Genomic DNA, 19665 nt, shown 5'->3' with positions numbered 1-19665 from the left:
GTTTGCTCCGTGTGCGGGCGCGGGGCCGGCCCCGGCCTTCCCACCTGGGCCAGGATGCGATGGGTATGTCGGCATCCAGGCCTGGCCCTTCAGCAGCTGAGTTCTTCCAGTGGTTTTCCAGAAGACAGGCTGAATGCCTGTCTTGCGGAGTTTCTCTCTCAGGAGCCCCCACGCTCAGGGCGGAGCGGAGCCTGACTTCTCGGGGGCTCGGGAAACGGAAGAGTTGACGACTTCCCTGAAGAAAGGGATCCGGGCCTTTAAAAAGTTTGGGCAGAACTAGGAGGACGCTTAGGCAGGGAGAGACCGGGATCATGATTCTTGGGCCCCCGGGGGTGGGGATGTGGCGTTTGGAGGAGAGTGTGACCTGGAAGAGGCGAGCAGTTGCCAAGTCACCCACCAGGGCTGACAGAATCAGCCCCTCGCCTTGGTTTCCTTGAGCCAAAGGGTAGAGGCTTCTGGCGGCCTGTTGTGGGATAGCTGTGGGCATTCTCTGCATCAGATAAGTTCCGGGTGTGTTGTCAGGATGCCCCATGGGCTGCGTCTGCTGCACGGAGTGTATCCAGTAGGGAAGGGCGTTTGAAAACCACTAAGGAGTTATTGGTGCGTCTGGTGAAGGAAGAAAACTGTCTTGAAACCACGTCAGGGCAGAGCGAAATTACGCTGGGATGAGTTAAAGCAATTTCACTAGGTTCTCTGGACACTTTGTGACAGCTCTTAAAGTAGAAACTAAGTCTCCATTTGTGTGTCAGTTTGGAGCAACAGTTCTCAAAGTATCAGCATCTACAGCCTTTTTCTGACTCCCTGAGGTGCATTTTGAAGCATTTATTTATTCTGGGAGCATTTTTTAAAAATGTCCACCGTGTGTTGGCTGTGGACAGAATTTACACCTTCTTATGCTCCTCACAGAGTCAGTCTCTGGGGTGGGTGATTTTAGTGCTCACAGAAGTTTAAGACTCGATCACCTGGGGAAGGACTTGCTAAACTGCAGTCAACACACCAATCCATCCTGCTGCCTGTTTTTATTCAATCCATGAATTTTTGTTTGTTTGTTTGTTTTTGGTGGAGGGAGGTTTTTGCTATAGGGTGCATGTGCTTGCCAGAGAGACAGAGAGAGAGAAAGTGAGAAATCCTCCCCCAGGGGGTATGCCCACTCCGCAATCCCTTCTCCTCTATTCTTCTCTGGGGATCTTGGGCATGCATGCAAACACACCCACCTGGAGTGAGTTTAAGCCACCAGGGCTGGGACTTGAACCACCGTCGACTACATGGGAGTCCAGCGACATAGCCATTACACTAACTGCTTGTCCCAGTTTTTGCACTTTTAAACAGCTTGGAAATATTAAATGAAGAATAATATTTCATAACAAATTAGCATTTCAAATTTCATCATCAATAAAGTTTTATTGGAACATAGTGTTGCTCATTTATTTACATGTTGTTTATGGCTACTTTCTGGCTACAACAGAGCTGAATAGTTGTGGCAGACTGCATGGCCACCAAGCCTAAAATAGTTGCTGTCTGCCCTTTTTTTTTTGGAGAGGTTTTTGCTATAGGGCGTATGCGTTTGCCAGAAAGACAGACAGAGACAGAGAGGCAGAAAGTGAGAAATCACCCCTGGGGGCATGGCCACACTACAATCCCTTCGCCTCCATTCTCCTCTCAGGATTTTGGGCACTCATGCACATGCGCCCAGCCTGAGTTTAAGCCACTGGATCTGGGTCTTGAACCACGGTCAGCTACATGGGAGTCCAGCGTGTAGTCCAGCAACGTAGCCATTACACCATCTGCTGGTCCCACTATCTGCCCTTTTTTAAAAAAGAATTATTTATTTAACTTTATTTAGCATTATTATTTTTAAGTATGCTACAGGGCTCATACATTCAAGAGAAAAAGAGAGAGAGAGGGAGAAAATGAGAAAGCAAGAACGAGAAAGCAAGCCACCAGGTCCACGACTTGGACTGCAGTTGGCCATGTGGGAGTCACACCTCAACCACCACACCACCACCACCTGCTGACCCCACTATCTGGCTCTTTACAGGAAATGCTTGCCAACCCCTCGCTTAGGGAGAGGAAAAAACATAGAAATGCATTCGTGTGTAAAAATCATGTTTAGAAATTAATAGACAAAATGGGTTTGTATATTTTATATGGAAAAAAAAAAGCAGAGGGACTAGTGGATTATATTCCGGATTATTTTTATACTTTACCTATCATTTTCACAGAGATTATAAGCTTGTGCCCTTGATCATACTAACTGTATGTTTCTTTTCATATAGACTAGGTGAACTCATGGACGGGATACTTTTCTCTTGAGAGACAAACTAGCTCAAAAGAATAATGGCGTTTGTTGCAACACAAGGGGCCACAGTGGTTGACCAAACCACACTGATGAAAAAATACCTTCAGTTTGTGGCAGCTCTCACAGATGTAAATACACGTGAGTTGATTCTTCTGTCAATAAAACATACATTAATGTGACTTGTTCATCTCAGTTCGGATGATGTATATATTGAAATAAATAGTAGCATTAACTTGTCCCTGACCCCCTTTATTTTTTCTTTTCTCTACCTTGTGGAGAAGCAAAATGATGAGTAGTACTGGCTGGAGCCCCAAAGAGGCATATTTGTGTGTGTGTGTGTGTGTGTGTGTGTGTGTGTGAGTCTGTGTCCTTGATTGTGCATACACATATGTGTCTGGGAATTTGAGTGTGTGTGACTGGTTGTAGGGAACTAATTATATGCTTTCTGTTGGGCCATGACAGTTAAACTGATAAGATCTGATTGCTTCTCTGAGATTATTAAATCCAGTAATTTTAGGAACATCCTTAACATAATTTTAATTACCTGATTGTCTGTTTTGCCATTTACAGCTGATGAAACAAAGTTAAAGATGATGCAAGAAGTTAGTGAAAATTTTGAGGTATGAGCTTTGTATTTTATATTTTCCATTTTGAGATAAGCATGTGTAGGTTTTTTTTTCCTATTGCTGCTATTTTTTGTTGCTCTGTCAGTCTTCCTACTGACACATAAATCACTTTCTGTTAATGTAATATTGTATTGTATTTCAAAACCAAATTTGAAAATTTGTGCTGTGTTGCTCCTTTATACTAGAGAAAATGAAACTGTGTTGAGGAATATTGGTTTTGTTTGGTGTTTTCCTCTTCATTTTTAAATATTATAACTCTCTTAGGCATCTACTCTTGAGTTGTACTCAAACTTACTTAGTGAGTTTGTTATGCTCAGACTATGTTAGGGAATGAAATGTGAACTTTAGTTCTGGCTCTGCTATTGATATATAAGATTTTTTTTTTAAGAATTATTTTACTGGGGCCGGCAGGTGGCCTGGTGGTTGAAGGTGCTGGACTCCCACATGGCCGACCACAGTTCAAGTCCTGGACCTGGCGGCTTGCTTCTTCACTTTCCTTCTCTCTCCTTCTCCCTCTAAAGTTAAAATAAATACATAAAGTTAAATAAAATAATTCTTTAAAAAAAAGAATTATTTTATTTAACTTTATGTATTTATTTATTTTATTTTGATCAGAGAGGAATAGTGAAAGAGAGAGGGAAAGTGAAAAATCAAGGCGACAGGTTTGGGGACTCGAACTGCAGTTGGCCATGTGGGAGTCCAGCGCCTTTAACCACCACGCCACCTGCCTCCCCTCCATATATAGGACTTATATACTTGGATCAAATTTCTTTCTTTTGAGCCTCATATTCTATGATTTTATATTATTCCACAAGTTCCGTAGGCTCTATTCATTTTTCTCTTTTTTTTTTTCTGGTTTCTTTTCTTTATAAAGAATTATTTTTTTAACTTTATTTACTTTGACTTTGAATTTACTTATTTTGAATTTGACCAGAGAGAGCATGAGAAAGCAAGCCACCATGTCCAGGACTCAAACTATGATTGGTGATGTGAGAATCTGGCACCCTTAACCACCATGCTACCTGCCGCTCCTCTCAGGATTTTGAGCACACACGCACACGTACCCAGCATGAGTTTTAAGCCACCAGGTCCGAGACTCAAACCATAATTGACTATTTTTCTTTTTTTTTTTTTTTGCTGTTTTAAAAAATTCATTTATTATACTTTTTTGTTGTTTAAGAGGTTTTTTTTTGGTATAGGTCTCGTGCGCTTGCCAGAAAGACAGAGAGAGTCAACAGGTAGAAAGCGAGAAACCCCCCCTGCCGCAATCTCTTCTCCTCCATTCTCCCCTTGGGATCTTAGGCACGCATGCACACATGCCTAGCGCGAGTTTAAGTCGCCAGGTCCAGGACTCGAACCACAGTCGACTACATGGGAGTCCAGCAACATAGCCATTACGCCAACTGCTGGTCCCCATTTATTGTACTTTAATTCTAGAATTTCCACTTGGTTCTTCATAGATTTAATTTCTCTACAGATTTCCTATCTGTTCACTTATGAAGACCATATTTTTTTTTTTTTTTTTTTAAGAATGATTTATTCTATTTAACTTTATTTATTTTTAATTTGGAGGGAGAGAAAAAGAGAAAGCTGCCAGGTCCGGGACTCGAACTGTAGTTGGCCATGTGGAAGTCCAGTGCCCTTAAACACCATGCCACCTGCCAGGCTGCAAAGACCATATTCTTTTATTTTCTGGAAAAATGGAATTAAAGGGTACTGACAGGTGGTGTGGTGGTTAAGGGCACTGGACTCCTACATGATTGACCATGGTTTGAGTCCTAGATCTGGCGGCTTGCTTTCTCACTTTTCCTGTCTCTGTCCCTCTCACTCTAGCTCTCTCTCTTGCTCTATCCCTCTCTGGTCAAATTTAAATAAATAAATAATGAATAAAATAATATTGAATAAAATACTTCTCTTTCTCTCTCTCTTTTTTTTTAAAATTTAAATAATTTGACCAAAGAGGGACAGAGACAGAGACAGAGGGAGAAAGTTAGAAAGCAGTCCACCAGGTCTGGGACTCAAACCATGGTCAACCATGTTGGAATCCAGCACCCTTAATGATGGAATTAAAGTACAAGTTTATTTTGGTGCAAATAAACAAATAAATAAATAAATAAAAACCCATGTATAGTTTTTTCCTTTTTTATCTTTCAGATTTTTGCCATAGGGTGCCTGTACTTGGTGGGGAGAGAAAAGGGGAAAGTGAGAAATCATCCCCCAGGAGGGATGGTCATGCTGTGGTTCTTTCCCCTCTATTCTCCTCTCAGGATTTCAGGCACACATGCACACATGCCTGGCATGTTTATCAAGCGTCCAGGTCTGATACTTGATTTGTGGAGTTGGCTGTATGGTATTCAGCACCTTAATCACCATGCCACCTGATGGCCCTTGCATAATTATATTTTTTGAGAGATTTTTTTTGTTATAGGGTGTGTGTACTCACCAGAGAGACAGAGACAGAAAGCAAGAAATCACTCTCTGGGGGGATGGCCATGCCACAATCCCTCTCCTTCATTTTCCTCTTGGGATTTTTGGGCATGCACACACACACACATGCACACACCGTGAGAATTTCAAGTCACAGGGTTCAGGACTTGAATCACAGCTGGCCACATTGCAGTCCAGCACCTTAAGCACTATGCTATCTACTGCCCCCGTGCATAATTTTTTTCTTAATACGTATTCTCCAAGAACTTTTTGAAGATGTCACATATTTATAATGGGTACTTTAAAATCTTTGTCTACTAAGTCTAACATCTGGGCTGAGGGGGAACTTTGTATTGGCTATGGGTCACATTATCCTCTTTTTCTGCATGTAATTTTTAATTTTTGGTTTTACAGTGGTTTTTTTTTGTTTGTTTGTTTTTGGGGGGGATTTCTTTGTTTTTGTTTTTGTTTTTTTTTTTGAGAGAGATTTTTGCTGTAGGGCATGTGCGTTTGCCAGAGAGACAGAAAAAGGGAAATTACCCCCTTGAGTTTTAAACCACTGGGTCTAGGACTCAAACTGCAGTTGACTACATGGTAATCCAGTGACATAACCATTATGCCATCCGCTGGTCCCCATATGTGAAATTTTATAAGGACTCTAGATTGTCTTCTCTGAAGAGTGTTGATACTTTTTATTGTGGTAGGTAGTTCATTGCTGGCAGCAGATCTCATTGAACTTATGTAGACTTGGTTTTAATGTTTTGGTTGGGAGGATCTGTCAGAAGCCCAGGGTGTTCCCCAAGTCCCTCTAGCTTTGTGGGAGTCAACCTTCAAACTCTCTTCTCCCTGTGGATCTCATCAGAGGCTTATTTCAGACTTTGAGCTGGTCTCATATAGGCCTTACTCTAGGGTGTGGTTCTTTTCTCAGCTAGATGTCTGAGATATTAAAGTTGGTAAGTAGGTCTTTGCATCCGACTAGGTCCAGTGCTAGCATTCTCTAACCACTCTCTGCCACTCTCTGGCAAGCTATAGGCAGTCTTACCTTTTATATGAGCACCTTAACTTTCAGTCATGGCCTCAGAGACTCAAGGGAGACTTATCCCCACCCCACCAGTCTGGGTCACTTTTCTTTGGGTCAATGTCCTGCAGGTTGTAGCCACTCCAGCTGCTCTGAATTCTGTTTCTCTCTTTAGGCCAGTGCTCTGCTTAGATTGAGCTTGTTAAATCTCAGCCTCTGCACCTAGGCAGAGAGCCATGGTGATCCTGTGGTTCAATTTCTCTTACAAATCATGGTTCATGGTACCCTTTGTTCAGTTTTTGCTATAGCACCTGTGCACTTGCTGGAGAGACAGAGAGACAAAAAACGAGAAATCACCCCTACCAGGAGGGATAGCCACCCCGCGATCTCTTCTCTCAGGATTTTGGGCATGCACATGCCCAGTGTGAGTTTCAAGCTGTCAGGTCCGGGACTCAAATCACAATTGACCATGTGGGACTCTAACTCTCTAACCACTGTGCTATCTGTTGGTCCCCACATTCCTTTTTTGAAATTTGCTAGAGGACATATACATTCTCTGAAGAGAGAAAGGGAGAGAAGGTTAAAAAAAAAAAAAGTAGCCCATGGGGACCAGCAAATGGCATAATGGCTATGTCACTGGACTCCCACGTAGTCGACTGCAGTTTGAGTCCTGGACCCGGTGTCTTAAACTCAGGCTAGGCACGTGTGCGTGTGTGCCCAAGATCCCAAGAGGAGAGGAAGAAGAAGGGATTTCGGTGAGGACATTCCCCCTGGGGGGGTGATTTCTCGCTTTCTGTCTGTCTTTTTCTGTCTTTCTGTCAAGCACATGCACACTATAACTAAAACCTTTCCAAAAAAAAAAAAAAACCAGCCCATGAGGGGTGGTCATGCCACAGTCCCTTCTCTTCATTTCTCTTTTTTGTTTTTGGGCACACATATGTGTGTGTCTGTTGCATTTTCTCCAAGCTGCTGAGTCTGGGACTTGAATCTTGCAAGTTGGTCTTACAATGTCCAGTCGCCTTAATCACCATGCCACTGCTGGCCTCACATTCCTTATTTTTAGTGTGGGGGTACTAGAACCTTTCTCAGAGAGAGTAGTATGAGTAAGAACAATTACTAAAATGTTTCTTAACCTCTGCCATGGTCATTTGAATTATTAAACATTAAATAAATGTTCTTGGGATTGAATCAGGTCATAATGAGTGATATTTTAGTTTAGCTTCTTTATTTTTGTTTTTTAAAGAACTATTTAACTTTTTTTTTTTTTTCCAGTTTGGTGGTGGGGACAGGAATGAGAAAGTAAGTCACCAGGTCCAGGACTTGAACTGTAGTCAGCCATGTGGGAGTTCAGCGCCTTTAGCCACCACGCCACCTACCAGCCCCATGTTTTTGTTTTTATTTTTGTTTTGCTTTTAAGTAAACATTTTTAAGGGCTTGTTGCTTTGAACTGGAAAAATTATTCTGGAATATTTAGAGACCTAGCAAAAGAACTTTCTCTTCTGCCTATGCTATAAGGCAAGCTGTTAAAAAACAGATGTAGGGAACCATCAGTTAGCGTAATGGCTATGTCGCTGGACTCCCATGTAGTCGACCGCGGTTTGTGTCCCAGACCCGGTGGCTTAAAACTCACGCCGGGCGCGTGTGCGTGCGTGCCCAAGATCCCGAGAGGAGAATGGAGGAGAAGGGATTACGGCGTGACCATCCCCCCTGGGGGGTGATTTCTCGCTTTCTGTCTCTATGTCTCTCTCTGTCTGGTGAGCGCACGCGCCCTACAGTGAAAAATCTCTCAAAAAAAAAAAAAAAAAAAACAGATGTATAGGGGCCAGCAGGTGATGTGGTGGTTTGGGCGCTGGATGCCCCAAGGCCAACCATGGCTCAGGCTCAGGCCCTGGTGCCAGTGGCCTGAAAATTATGCCAAGTGTATGTACATGCATGCACAGAATCCCCAGAGGAGAATGGAGAAGGAATTATGTCGTGGCCATCCCTGCTGGGAGGTGATTTCTCACTTTTCCTCTGTCTCTGTCTCTGGAAAACACATGAGCCCTATGGCAAAACCTGCTTAAAAATAAAACAACAGACATGTAAGAAGAGGTGGATGGTAGAAGAGGGTATTAAGTCTGCATTCTGCGTTTTATTAAAATGGTTATGAGAGAACCGTAGTCCTGGCAGGTTTATTTGAGAGGCTGAAATTATATGGTAGCCTATCAACCTGCAGGAACAAACACATGGGCCAAGCCTCTGCATGAGGGCATGGGGCCGTCTGGATTAAGTATCTGGCCCTTTTGAAGATCTGAGGCTTTAGTGTTTTTTAGTATCTGCCAGTTAGCAAGTTATTTCCTAGGTTTTGGTCTTAGATGCGTTAATTAGATTAACAGGATTAAAAATAAAGCAGTACACTTGGGGCTTTTCCATATAGTTTTGAAATATGTATTATATGAACATTTACTTTAAATGAAATTCACATGACAGTTCTGAAAAGAATTAAATAGAATGATCATCAATAGGCAATTATAAATTACCACCCAGAAAAATATTTAAATGAGGGGAGGGACCAAAATGCCCAACATTTCTGCAATTTATTTCAGTAACCACTTAGGGGTAAATTCTAGGCTAAATAGTTATTACATGGGCCATCATTCAAAGTAGAAAATAAAGAGATCTTTGCCTTAAAAATCACATGAAAAATTTATCTGGATCAAAAAGCAGAGGGCTGAGTTTTAAGTTCTGAGAGAATAAATGAGTTCCTTATTTTTTTTTTTAAGTTTTTTGTTTTTGTTTTTGTTTTTTTTGTTTTGTTTTGTTTTGTTTTTTTGTTTTTGGCCATAGGGTGCATGCTTTTGCTAGAGGGAGAGACAATGATATGGAATGTGAGAAATCAGCCCCTGGGGGATGGCTAGGCCACAGTCTCCTTTTTCTTCCTGGGATTTTGGCATGCACATACCTGGCATGACTTTCTTCTTTTCTTCCTTTTTTTTTTTTTTTCTGCTATAAGACGTCTGTGCTAGCCAGAAAGACAGAGAGACAGAAAGGGAAAAATCACCCCTCAGAGGGGATGGCCACGCTGCAATCCCTTCTTCTCTATTCTTCTCTTGGGATCTTGGGCACGCATGCACACACGCCCAGCGTGAGTTTAAGCCACTGGGTCCAGGACTCGAACCACAGTCAACTACATGGGAATCTAGCGACATAGCCATTAGGCCATCTACTGGTCCCACCTGGCATGACTTTCAAGCTGCTAGGTCTGGGACTCGAACCACACTATCTGTCATGTGGGAGTCCAGCTCCTTAACGACCACACCTGCTGGGATCCTTATTGAATAATTGTTTTTTCTTTTTTTTTGTAGAAATTTAGAACTCATATACTTGAAAGCTGAATAATTAGTAATTTAGTATGGACCTAAATGCAAATGAGCTTGATTTCTCGATAACCTGGCAGTTATTATGTAATACTCCAAATTGAACCCTCTCGTCCTTGAATTCTTGAATATGAGTGTTTCACATTCAAGTTGGCTTTAGGGCTAGCTCTATGGCATGGGGTAATGTACTGCACAAGAGAAGCCAGATTTAACATAGTGACCCCATTTTAAAGCTCTGGTGCTATCTGCCTGAAATACCCTAGGCTGTGGGTGCCAAACATGCAGCAGGCTTGAAGACTGGAAGAAATGGATCGCAGCGTGACCTGACCCATGGAGGGTGCTCCCCCTTCTCTTTCTCATGTGTGTGTGTGTGTGTGTGTGTGTGTGTGTGAAGTAGCACACATCAAAGATACATATTCATTACTAGTATTAATAAAAAAGACAAGAATCTTTTTTTTTTTTTTTTTTTTTTGAGAACTTTTTGCTATAGGGCGTGTGCGCTCACCAGAAAGACAGAGAGAGACAGAAAGCAAGAAATCACCCCCCAGGGGGGATGGCCATGCTGCAATTCCTTCTCCATTCTCCTCTTGGGAACGCATGCACATACGCCTGGTGTAAGTTTATGCCACTGGGTCCGGGACTTGAACTGTAGTCAACTACATGGGAGTTCAGCGACATAGCCATTATGCTAACTGCTGGTCCCTAAAAGAAGAAAAGAATCTTAAGTGTTAGGGAAGCAAGGTGACAAACATTCTTGTCCCCTACTAATTCAGTCTATTTAGGGAGAAGCTATTCAGTTACTACCTATTTCTGGGCTGTCTCCCAGTGGTGTTCTATGTCAATGGAGCTTCTGGAATTTATGCAGAGTTGATCTCTGGAGCCTGCTCAGGTACATATTCTAAGAATTGCTGTAGTTTCTGTCCTTGTCCCTGTGACATCACAATGATTTTGGATTTTCACCTGTTTCTCAAACTTCTTCTGAGGTATTGATTACCTTGTAGTAACATACAAACCACATCTTTATCTTCAGCCCTATAATTTAACCGTCCATATTCTTTGTCTCACTAGCTTATCAGACTCATGATAATAAAAATTTACCTCCTTTCTCTTAGATTCCCATTCCCACTACACTGAACCTTTTTTTTTTTTTTTTTGAGAGGTTTTTCACTGTAGGGTGCATGCACTCGCCAGACAGACAGTGACAGAGAGACAGAAGGCGAGAAATCACCCCCCAGAGGGGATGGCCACACCACAATCCCTTCTCCTCCATTCTCCTCTCGGGATCTTGGGCACGCATGCACACGCGCCCGGCGTGAGTTTTAAGCCACCGGGTCCGGGACACGAACCGCGGTCGACTACGTGGTAGTCCAGCGACAAAGCCATTACGCTAACTGCTGGTTCCCTTTTTTTTTTTTTTAATAGAGGTTTTTGCTATAGGGCGTGTGCGCTCACCAGACAGAGACAGAGAGACAGAAAACGAGAAATCAACCCCCAGGGGGGATGGCCATGCCACAATCCCTTCTCCTCCATTCTCCCCTTGGGATCTTGGGCACACACGCCCAGTGTGAGTTTTTTAAGCCACTGGGTCCGGGACGTGAACCGCGGTCGACTACGTGGTGGGAGTCCAGCGACATAGCCATTACGCTAACTGCTGGTCCCAACACACTGAACCTTCTTTAGTGCCTTTTACAACTCATGCTTTCTCTTAGTCGTTTACCTTTGCATATGGATTTCATAGAACCTTTTTTCCCCCACCTTTTCATGGATAACTCCAACTTGTCTTTTTTTTTTCTTTTTCTCGAGATTTGAAGTCCCTCCAGCTTGCCTTTCAAGTTTTCATAGAAATCTCACTTCTTCAGGAAGGTGTCTTGTGTCCTTGATTTTTTAACCTGATAAATTATGTCCCTTTGTCCTATGTTCCCTTAGTTGCCTGTACTTTCCATCATAATTCTGTATTGTTAGTCTTCTTTTGGGGGTGGTAACTGTGTTCCCTACCACACTGTTGCCTCCTTCATCTCTGAGGGCATGAGTTATATCTGTTCATTTTTATGCCCTTTGAGCACATAATAGAGCTCAATAGATATATGTTGAATGAATAAGTGAGAAACATGGGCTCAGCCTTTTAGCTTAGTGGTTAAGGAAACTGGATCCCACATGTCTAACTGTGGTTTGAATCCTGGCTCTGGTGGCTTGAAAAACATGCAGGGCCCATGAGCCCCAAATTCCTATGTGTTGGAGAAATGAAAGACAAGGGATTGTGGCATGACTGTGACCTATTGGCGGGTGCTTTCTCCTTCTCCCTCTGTCTGTCTTGTCTCTTTAAGTGCACATACACCCTGGCAATTTTTTAAAAAAGCAAAAGAACTTGAGTGTTAGGTATACTTCACTGACTCCACTTCCAAAATTTATAAACTCTCACATTTCACAAGTGTTTTAATCTCTCTGAGCCTCTATCTCTGTATGTGAGATGGAGATAATGCTCACCATAGGTTGAGGTGAGAATCAAGTGGAAAAAATAAAAGGCACCAAGTTCAGCATTTGAATAGAGGTGCTCTGTAAGCTGTAACCATAGATACTGTTTTTTTTTTAAAAGAATATTGTATTTAACTGTATTTATTTATTCATTCATTTATTCTAGTTTGACCAGAGAGAGAGAGATAGAGTGCTAGCCACCAGGTCTAGGACTGGAACTGAGGATGGCCATGTGGGAGTCTAGCGTCCTTAACCACCACGCCACCTGCTGGCCTCATAGATACTGTTTTAAACTTTGTTAACTGATGAAATCTTCCCAATAGTTTAGTTTTCTATTGCCAGAGGGCATGTGCATTTGCAAGAGAGGGAGTAGCAGAGAGAGAAAGCACCTCTCAGTGGAGCATGGTCATGCTGAAATCTCTTTTCCTACATTTCTCCATCCTATTAGGATTTTGCACATGCATACAAATGGGCCTGGTGTGTTTCTCAAGCCACAGGGGTTAGAATTTGAACCTGACCATGTGGGATCCAGTTCCCAACGTGTATCACTTAACCAGTGCACTGTACAGGACTGGCCATCACAGTACTCCTATAAGAAAGATGGGAAAGGAGCCAGCAGGTGGTGTGGTGGTTGAAGTGCTGGACTCACTTGGCCGACCACAGTTCAGGCCCTGGACCTGGCGGTTTACTTTCTCTCTTGTTCTCTCTCTCACTTTCCCTTTCTCTCTAGTACATGTGCCCTATATAAAATTTTAAAATGATGATAGTAATAAATGTAAATAAATAATTTAGAAAAAAAGAAAGATAAATATTATCCCCAGACAGGTTAAATAGCTTTGTAAGGGAGATTCAGAAACTGCACTAATGTTCTTTTTACTACACTAACTCTAAATTATAGTTTTGTTTTTGTTTTTTAATTTGCCAGAGGGTTCCTGTGCTCTAGGGGAGTGGGCAAAAAGTGACATGGTTGTGCAGCAAGCCCTGGTTCATTTTTTCCTCCTTTTGGGATTTTTGACACATGCACCCATCATGTTTTTCAGGCTGCTGGGTCTAGGACTCAAACCACATGGTCATGTGGGGTCCAGCTGCCTTAACCACCTAGCCATAGAAGTCCTATAGTTTTAATTTCCCTTAAAAAAAAAAAAAGATTATGGTATGTGTGGTATTTTAGACAGGACCTTGCTATGTTATGATCGTCTTGTCTCAGCCTTCTGATTAGCTGTAGTTACCTAGCACCACACGTGGCTCTTTCAAATAGGGTTTCACTGTGTTATTCAGGTCAGCCTCAGCTGCTTGAGTAGCTGGATTACAGACATTCACCACCGTGCCTGGCATTGTAGGTTGGGCTAGGAATCCACCCCAGGCCTCCCAGGTGGCCTCAGCCTGTGTAGCATAGCAGTGTCCAGATGTGCTACCAGGGAATATTCCTTTTTAAAAAATCAGTGCTAGAATTAATTAATGGATTAGATTCGTTTGTAATCAAATTAATTTAAATCTGATTAATAGATTTTTAGATGGTAAGAAGGTGTCGGTTTGTTTAAGCTCTTATTTTCCAGATGAAGAAACTAAGATCGTGAAGCAACCTAACTTTTCAGGGTCTTATGCAGATTGAGCACTCCTAATCTGAAAATTTAAACTTTAGAATGCTCCAAAACTCAACTTTTTTTGAGTATGAACATGAAACACAAGGAAAATTCCACACCTGATCTCAGTGTGATGGGTTGTAGTCAAAATGGTACAATGCAAAAGTACTGATTAAAATTACCTTTGGATGTGTAAAAGGTGTATATGAAATGTAAATGAATTTTGTGTCATTGTGTGTGCAAATATTCCAAAATCTAAAAAGATCCAGAACACTTCTAGTCCCAAGCATTATGAGTAAGGGACATTCAACCTGTACTTGGGTTGAATGCCAGCCTAGAATGGGCTTTCTTTTTTTCTTTTTTTTTTTTTAAGAATTATTTTCTTTAACTTCATTTACTTATTTACTTATTTTAATTTGACCAGAGAGGGACAGAGCAAGAGAGAGAAAGAAGGGAAGTGAGAAAGTAGACCACCAGGTCTGGGATTCAAACCATGGTAGGCCATCACCCTCAACTGCCACGCCACCTACTGGCCCCAAATGAACTTCAAGTTCAGTGTTTCCCATAGAATTGTTTTTTCTAATTTTGAAATTTTAACATTTAGTTCTCAAATTAAGTTTCAAAGTTAGTAAAATTTAACATTTAGTTCTCTGGAATTGAGTTTCAGAAGCAATGGTTATCGTTATTTTTTAAATTGTATTTATTTATTTATTTCTGAAGAATTTTTTAAATTAATTTACGTTCATTCCCTAAGCATCATCACAGCATACAAAATGTGATTTCTCATCCAGAATATATTGCATAGTGGCTTAATCATGCATGTCATTGTCAATAATTTTCCATTTCTAGTTATGTATATATACTATGTATGTATAGTATATATGTGTGTGTGTATATATACGTATACGTGTATATTTATTTTTTTTCCCCCTATTTCTGACCCTTCATCTTTAATTTGACAGAGAGAGAGAAAGTGAGAAAGCAAGCCACCAGGTCTAGGATTTGAACTATGGTCAGCCATGTGGGAGTGTCCAGCACCATAACCACCATGCTACCTGCTGGTCCCATAAGCAGTTTTAACTTTAATGAATCAAAGAAATGCTAAGGAACTTGGCTTAAAACTTAAAGCCAGGAAACAAATTAGGATTCTGTTCAAATAGGTACATGAACCTATCGACAGCTCAAGATGGGACAAAAATCCTTAAAACTGGAAAACAAAGCCTAGAAGAAAATCAGCAATGTTTTAGTCAAAAGTCATAAAATGCTGTTTCACCAGTTTAGTCTCATGTACTTAATCTATCTTCTGTTGTGGTAAGATCTTCCTGATTAAATTCTGGGATATAATATTCAACTCCAGACTTGTCCGTATGATTAAGTTGGCTATTTTCTTAGTTTTTGAACTCTTATTTCTGTGTGTTTATTTTTAATTTTCTTGGTATAGCACTCCCTTGAGAACTTTAGAGATCTAGTCTGGTGCTGGTAAATTCTTTCAGGTTTTGTTTATCTGAGAATGTTCTTGTCTTTTCTTCCCATATGAAGGATAATCTTGCTGGTTACATACAGTATTCTTGGTTAAAATGGCTTTTCCCTTAACACTTTGAATACATTTTCCCATTCTTTCCTTGCTCACATTGTTTCTGATGAGAGGTTTGCTGTCAGCCTGATGGTATATCCTTTGTAGGTAACTTGCCATTTTTCTCTTGCCAGTCTTAGTATCTTGTCTTTGTCTGTGGTTTTGGTCAATCAGGCTATAATGTGTCCTGTAGAAGACCTTGAGTTGATTCTATTTGAGGTCCTTTGTATTTCTTGGGACTGAATCTTTGAGTGCCTCTCTAGGTTTGGAAAGTTTTCTTGTAGGATTTCATGGAATAGATTACCAATGCCCTTATTAAGTCTCTTCACCTTCTGGGATACCAATTATCTGGATGTTTGGACGTTTGATGGTATCTAGTATTTCTTGTATATTATTCTAATTTTTTTGACCAATTTTCTCAGTCTTTGTGGTGGACTTTTCTAGGGCAGTAGTTTTCTCTAATATGTTTGAGATTCTGTTTTCTGTATGATCTAGTCTGCTTTTAATACTTTCAAGGGAGATCTTGACTTCATCACCAACAGGTCCATTTGATTCTTTTTTAAAGTGTGTAATTCCTCTTTTAGATCTTGCAAATATTTCCTTACCTCCTCAAACTCGTCAGCTCCTTTTTCCTGCCTCTTCCACAGTTCATTGTCTCTCTTCTCTTCCATATCTGTTAGCTTCATCATTATGAATATTCTAAATTCTTTATCAGACATTTCCATGATTTCCATTGAACTGTCTGTGGATGAAGAGGAATTATCCTTTTCTCTTGGAGGAGAGGTATTGTCTTGCTTTCCCATATTTCTTATGGCCCTATGGTGATTTCTAGTCATCTGATGGATGGTTTGTTTCTTCCTAATTCTTGAAGTTCAATCTGAGCGTTTAGGAGTGTGCAGAAGGAGGTGATCTGGAAACTCTTTGCTGTTCTGATTTTAAAACCTTTGTGCAGCAGATTCAGTGGATATTGAGGAACATGTTAACCCTAATAGTATTTGGATGTTTGGCTATGATTCCCTTCGATCCGTCTAGAGACACAGTGAATGGAGACTGAGGACCAGAGTGATGAGGTAAAAGAAAAAGAAGAGGAAACAGAAAAAACAACAACAAAGAAACAGAAAAAAAAGGAAAAAAATAAAAACCAACCAGAAAAAAAATTTTTAAATAAAGCAAAAAATAGGAAACCATATGATGTGCAAGTGCACCACGCAAAATCACTAGTTCTCAGGAGCCATGGAGGAATCTTCTCAAGGCCTGCCCCGTTCCTCTCTATTGTTATTTATTTTAAAATTACATTGTCTGGACTAGCAGATGATGTGGAGTAATGGCAGCTGGATCCTACATAGCCGACTACATAGTTTGAGTCCCAGACCTGGTGGCTTGAAAGCATGTGTCCAAAATACTGAGAGGAGAATGGAGGAGGAATTTCAGCATGGCCATCTCCCTTGGGGGATGCTTTCTCACTTTCCCTTTCTGTGTCTCTGACTATGCACATAAGCCCTATAGGGGGAAAAAAAAAATCACACTATCACTAAAGCATCTAAAAGTATTACAGGCTCTGCTAAAATGTTTTATAATACATTCCTTTGAAATGATCATAAATTATGTGAATTTGACATAAGGTAGACGCCACCACACCCAATTATGTGAATTTGAAATGAAAATGTGTACATATAACTTAACAGAGTTTTCTTTTATTTTTGCATAATTAGAATGTGACATCATCTCCTCAGTATTCTACATTCCTAGAACATATCATCCCTCGGTTTCTTACATTTCTTCAAGATGGAGAAGTCCAGTTTCTTCAGGAGAAACCAGCCCAGGTAATTCATTCAAAAATATCATTGAGGAAAAAATGTCATGCTGTAAGATTGCAAGCATTTATTAATTAAAAAAAAGTTTGAAAACTTTTGGTTCTACTTTAAAATGAAAGCAGTTTGTCACATAAGGATAACTTTGTCTAAGACCATTGCTTCCTCAGTCTTGGTTTTATTTTGTCTAGGTCACTTCTTTTACATTTTAAATTACCCACATTTGCTGACTGTAGGTGTATATAGGAACACTATTTATTATATACAAATTTAAATATATTTAGAAGAAATGACACTCCCATCCCCTCCTCGATACCTGTTGTCCAGGTCTAATCTTAACCATTTCACTTCTTACAACAACTTACAGCCAATTTGTTTTATCTATACCTTACCCCCTTCCATGCCCTAATAATTTACCAACAACCCTATCATCCCATTTTTTTGGTAAATACTTTATCATATTTCTTGCAAAATTACTTTAAAAATTATTTAAAATAATTATTTATTTATTTAGTTCCACTTGTTATTATCTTTTTTTTTTTTTTTTTTTTTTTTTTTTTTTTTTTTTTTTTTTTTTTTTTTTCAATTTGACCAGCGAGAGACAGAGAAAAAGGATAAGTGAGAAAGCAAGCTGCCAGGTCCAGGACTTGAACCTCAGGTGACCATTTAGGAGTCCAATGCCTTAACCACCACGCCACCTATTGGTTCCCAAAATAACTTTTTTCAAAAACTTTTTTAAAAATTATTTTATTTAACTTTATTTATTTTTTTTTTTAGAGAGGTTTTGCTATAGGATGCGTGTGTTCGCCAGAAAGAGAAAGCGAGAAATCACTCCTCAGGGGTGATGGCCACACCGCAATTCCTTCTTTTCCATTCTCTTGGGATCTTGGGCATGCACGTGCACACGCCCAGCGTGAGTTTAAGCTGTTGGGTCTGGGACTCAAACTGCTGTCGACTACATGGGAGTCCAGTGACATAGCCATTATGCCAACTGCTGGTCCTTTAATTGAACTTGATTCATTTTTATTTGACCAGAGAGGGACAAAATGAGAGAGAGAACAGGAGAGAAAGTGAGAAAGCAAGCCACTAGGTCCAGTACTTGAACCGTGGTTGGCCATGTGGGAATCCAGTACCCTTAACCACCACACCACCTGCTGGTGCCCCCCAAATAACTTAAAAAAATTTTATTTAATTTTATTCATCATCATCATTATTTAGGTTTGCTATAGGGCATGTGTACTCACGAAAGAGAGAGAGGGAAGATGAGAACACAAACCACCAGGTCCAGAACTCAAACTGCAGTCAGCTATGTGGGAGTTCAGCACCTTTACCACCATACTAGCTACTGGCCCAACAAAATAACTTTTAAAAAACACTGCCACAGTAACAGTGAGAGTTTATGGGTAAATAAAACATTTTTATATTGCACTCGTTCCAGACCTTACATGTTTGACCTACCTTTAGTTCCACAGACAAAATCATGAAAGCTTAGTATAGCTTATAATATAACTAATCGGTGGGCCCTAGGTGACTGGAGATAATATTATGGGAGGAAAACATTATGAAGAGAGATCCCAAACTATGCTCAATTTGTGCTCTGTTCTTTCATTTTAAATCTTTGTATTTGAACACTAGTATCTTGCTGCTGGAAATACTGATTTATAAAAGTAGGTACACTTGATTTTGTTGATTTGGTACACAATTGTAACATACTGAAAATAATGATGTACAGTGTATACTTTGGATTACATTTAAGTAATTCATAGGACTTTCTAAAATTGGATCCATTTTATAGTATAGTGCTCATTGATACTGGTACAGACAGCTGTGTGATATTTACCTAATTTGAGAGAATTAAAATGTGAAAGAATTAATTTGGAATGCTTGAAAGTATTTTATCTTTCCATTTTTTTGTCTTTCTTTGCCAGCAACTGCGGAAGCTAGTACTTGAAATAATTCATAGAATACCAACGAATGAACATCTTCGTCCTCATACAAAAAATGTCTTGTCTGTGATGTTTCGCTTTTTAGAGGTAACCTTTGAGAATTCTCATTGTGTGGTCATATTCAAAACTTTCAGTAACTTTCTTAAAATCCAAATATTTTACAACTATTCCCTTTTGCTAAAGTTATGATTTGCATGGAGTAAAAATTTTTCCTAATGTCCCTTTTCTTTTTTTCCCCTCAATTAAATTACTAAGAAAGGTTATTTAATTAAAGATGAGTTTTGGAGTCATTGGGGAATTGACTAGACATGGTGCAAATCCAAAAAATTTATGGAAAATGTGTTGGATGGTAGTCAACAAACTCAGATACAGTGTTCATTTGCATCATGCTTTCTATGATGTGTCAAACAGGGTGTTTTACACATAGTAAGTATAATAGATGTTCCTAAAGAGTATTTGGAATTCTTGGAGTGAATCCATTTGATGATGGCTAAATTAATCTCAGAAATTGTTTTCTTGCTCTTCTTAGTCTTTGTGTTTAGAATTCTGTCCTG

The 19665-nt window shown here is 40.2% G+C and overlaps 1 protein-coding gene across 1 annotated transcript in view; it reads left to right on the top strand.

Annotated features, from left to right (window-relative positions):
* Positions 1-2280: 2280 nt before the first annotated feature.
* Positions 2281-19665, top strand: part of TRRAP (transformation/transcription domain associated protein) — a gene marked incomplete in the record, with an annotated part of 151090 nt that continues 133705 nt past the window's right edge. Inside the window, 4 exon segments of the mRNA XM_014588476.2 lie at positions 2281-2437; positions 2870-2919; positions 17067-17177; positions 19094-19198. Of these exon segments, the coding sequence (XP_014443962.1) occupies positions 2338-2437; positions 2870-2919; positions 17067-17177; positions 19094-19198 (366 nt within the window).

Source organism: Tupaia chinensis, unplaced genomic scaffold (genome assembly GCF_000334495.1).
Source record: "Tupaia chinensis unplaced genomic scaffold, TupChi_1.0 Scaffold000279_1, whole genome shotgun sequence".
Classification (NCBI taxonomy): Eukaryota; Metazoa; Chordata; class Mammalia; order Scandentia; family Tupaiidae; genus Tupaia; species Tupaia belangeri.
This window is presented reverse-complemented; position numbering and strand designations above follow the sequence as displayed.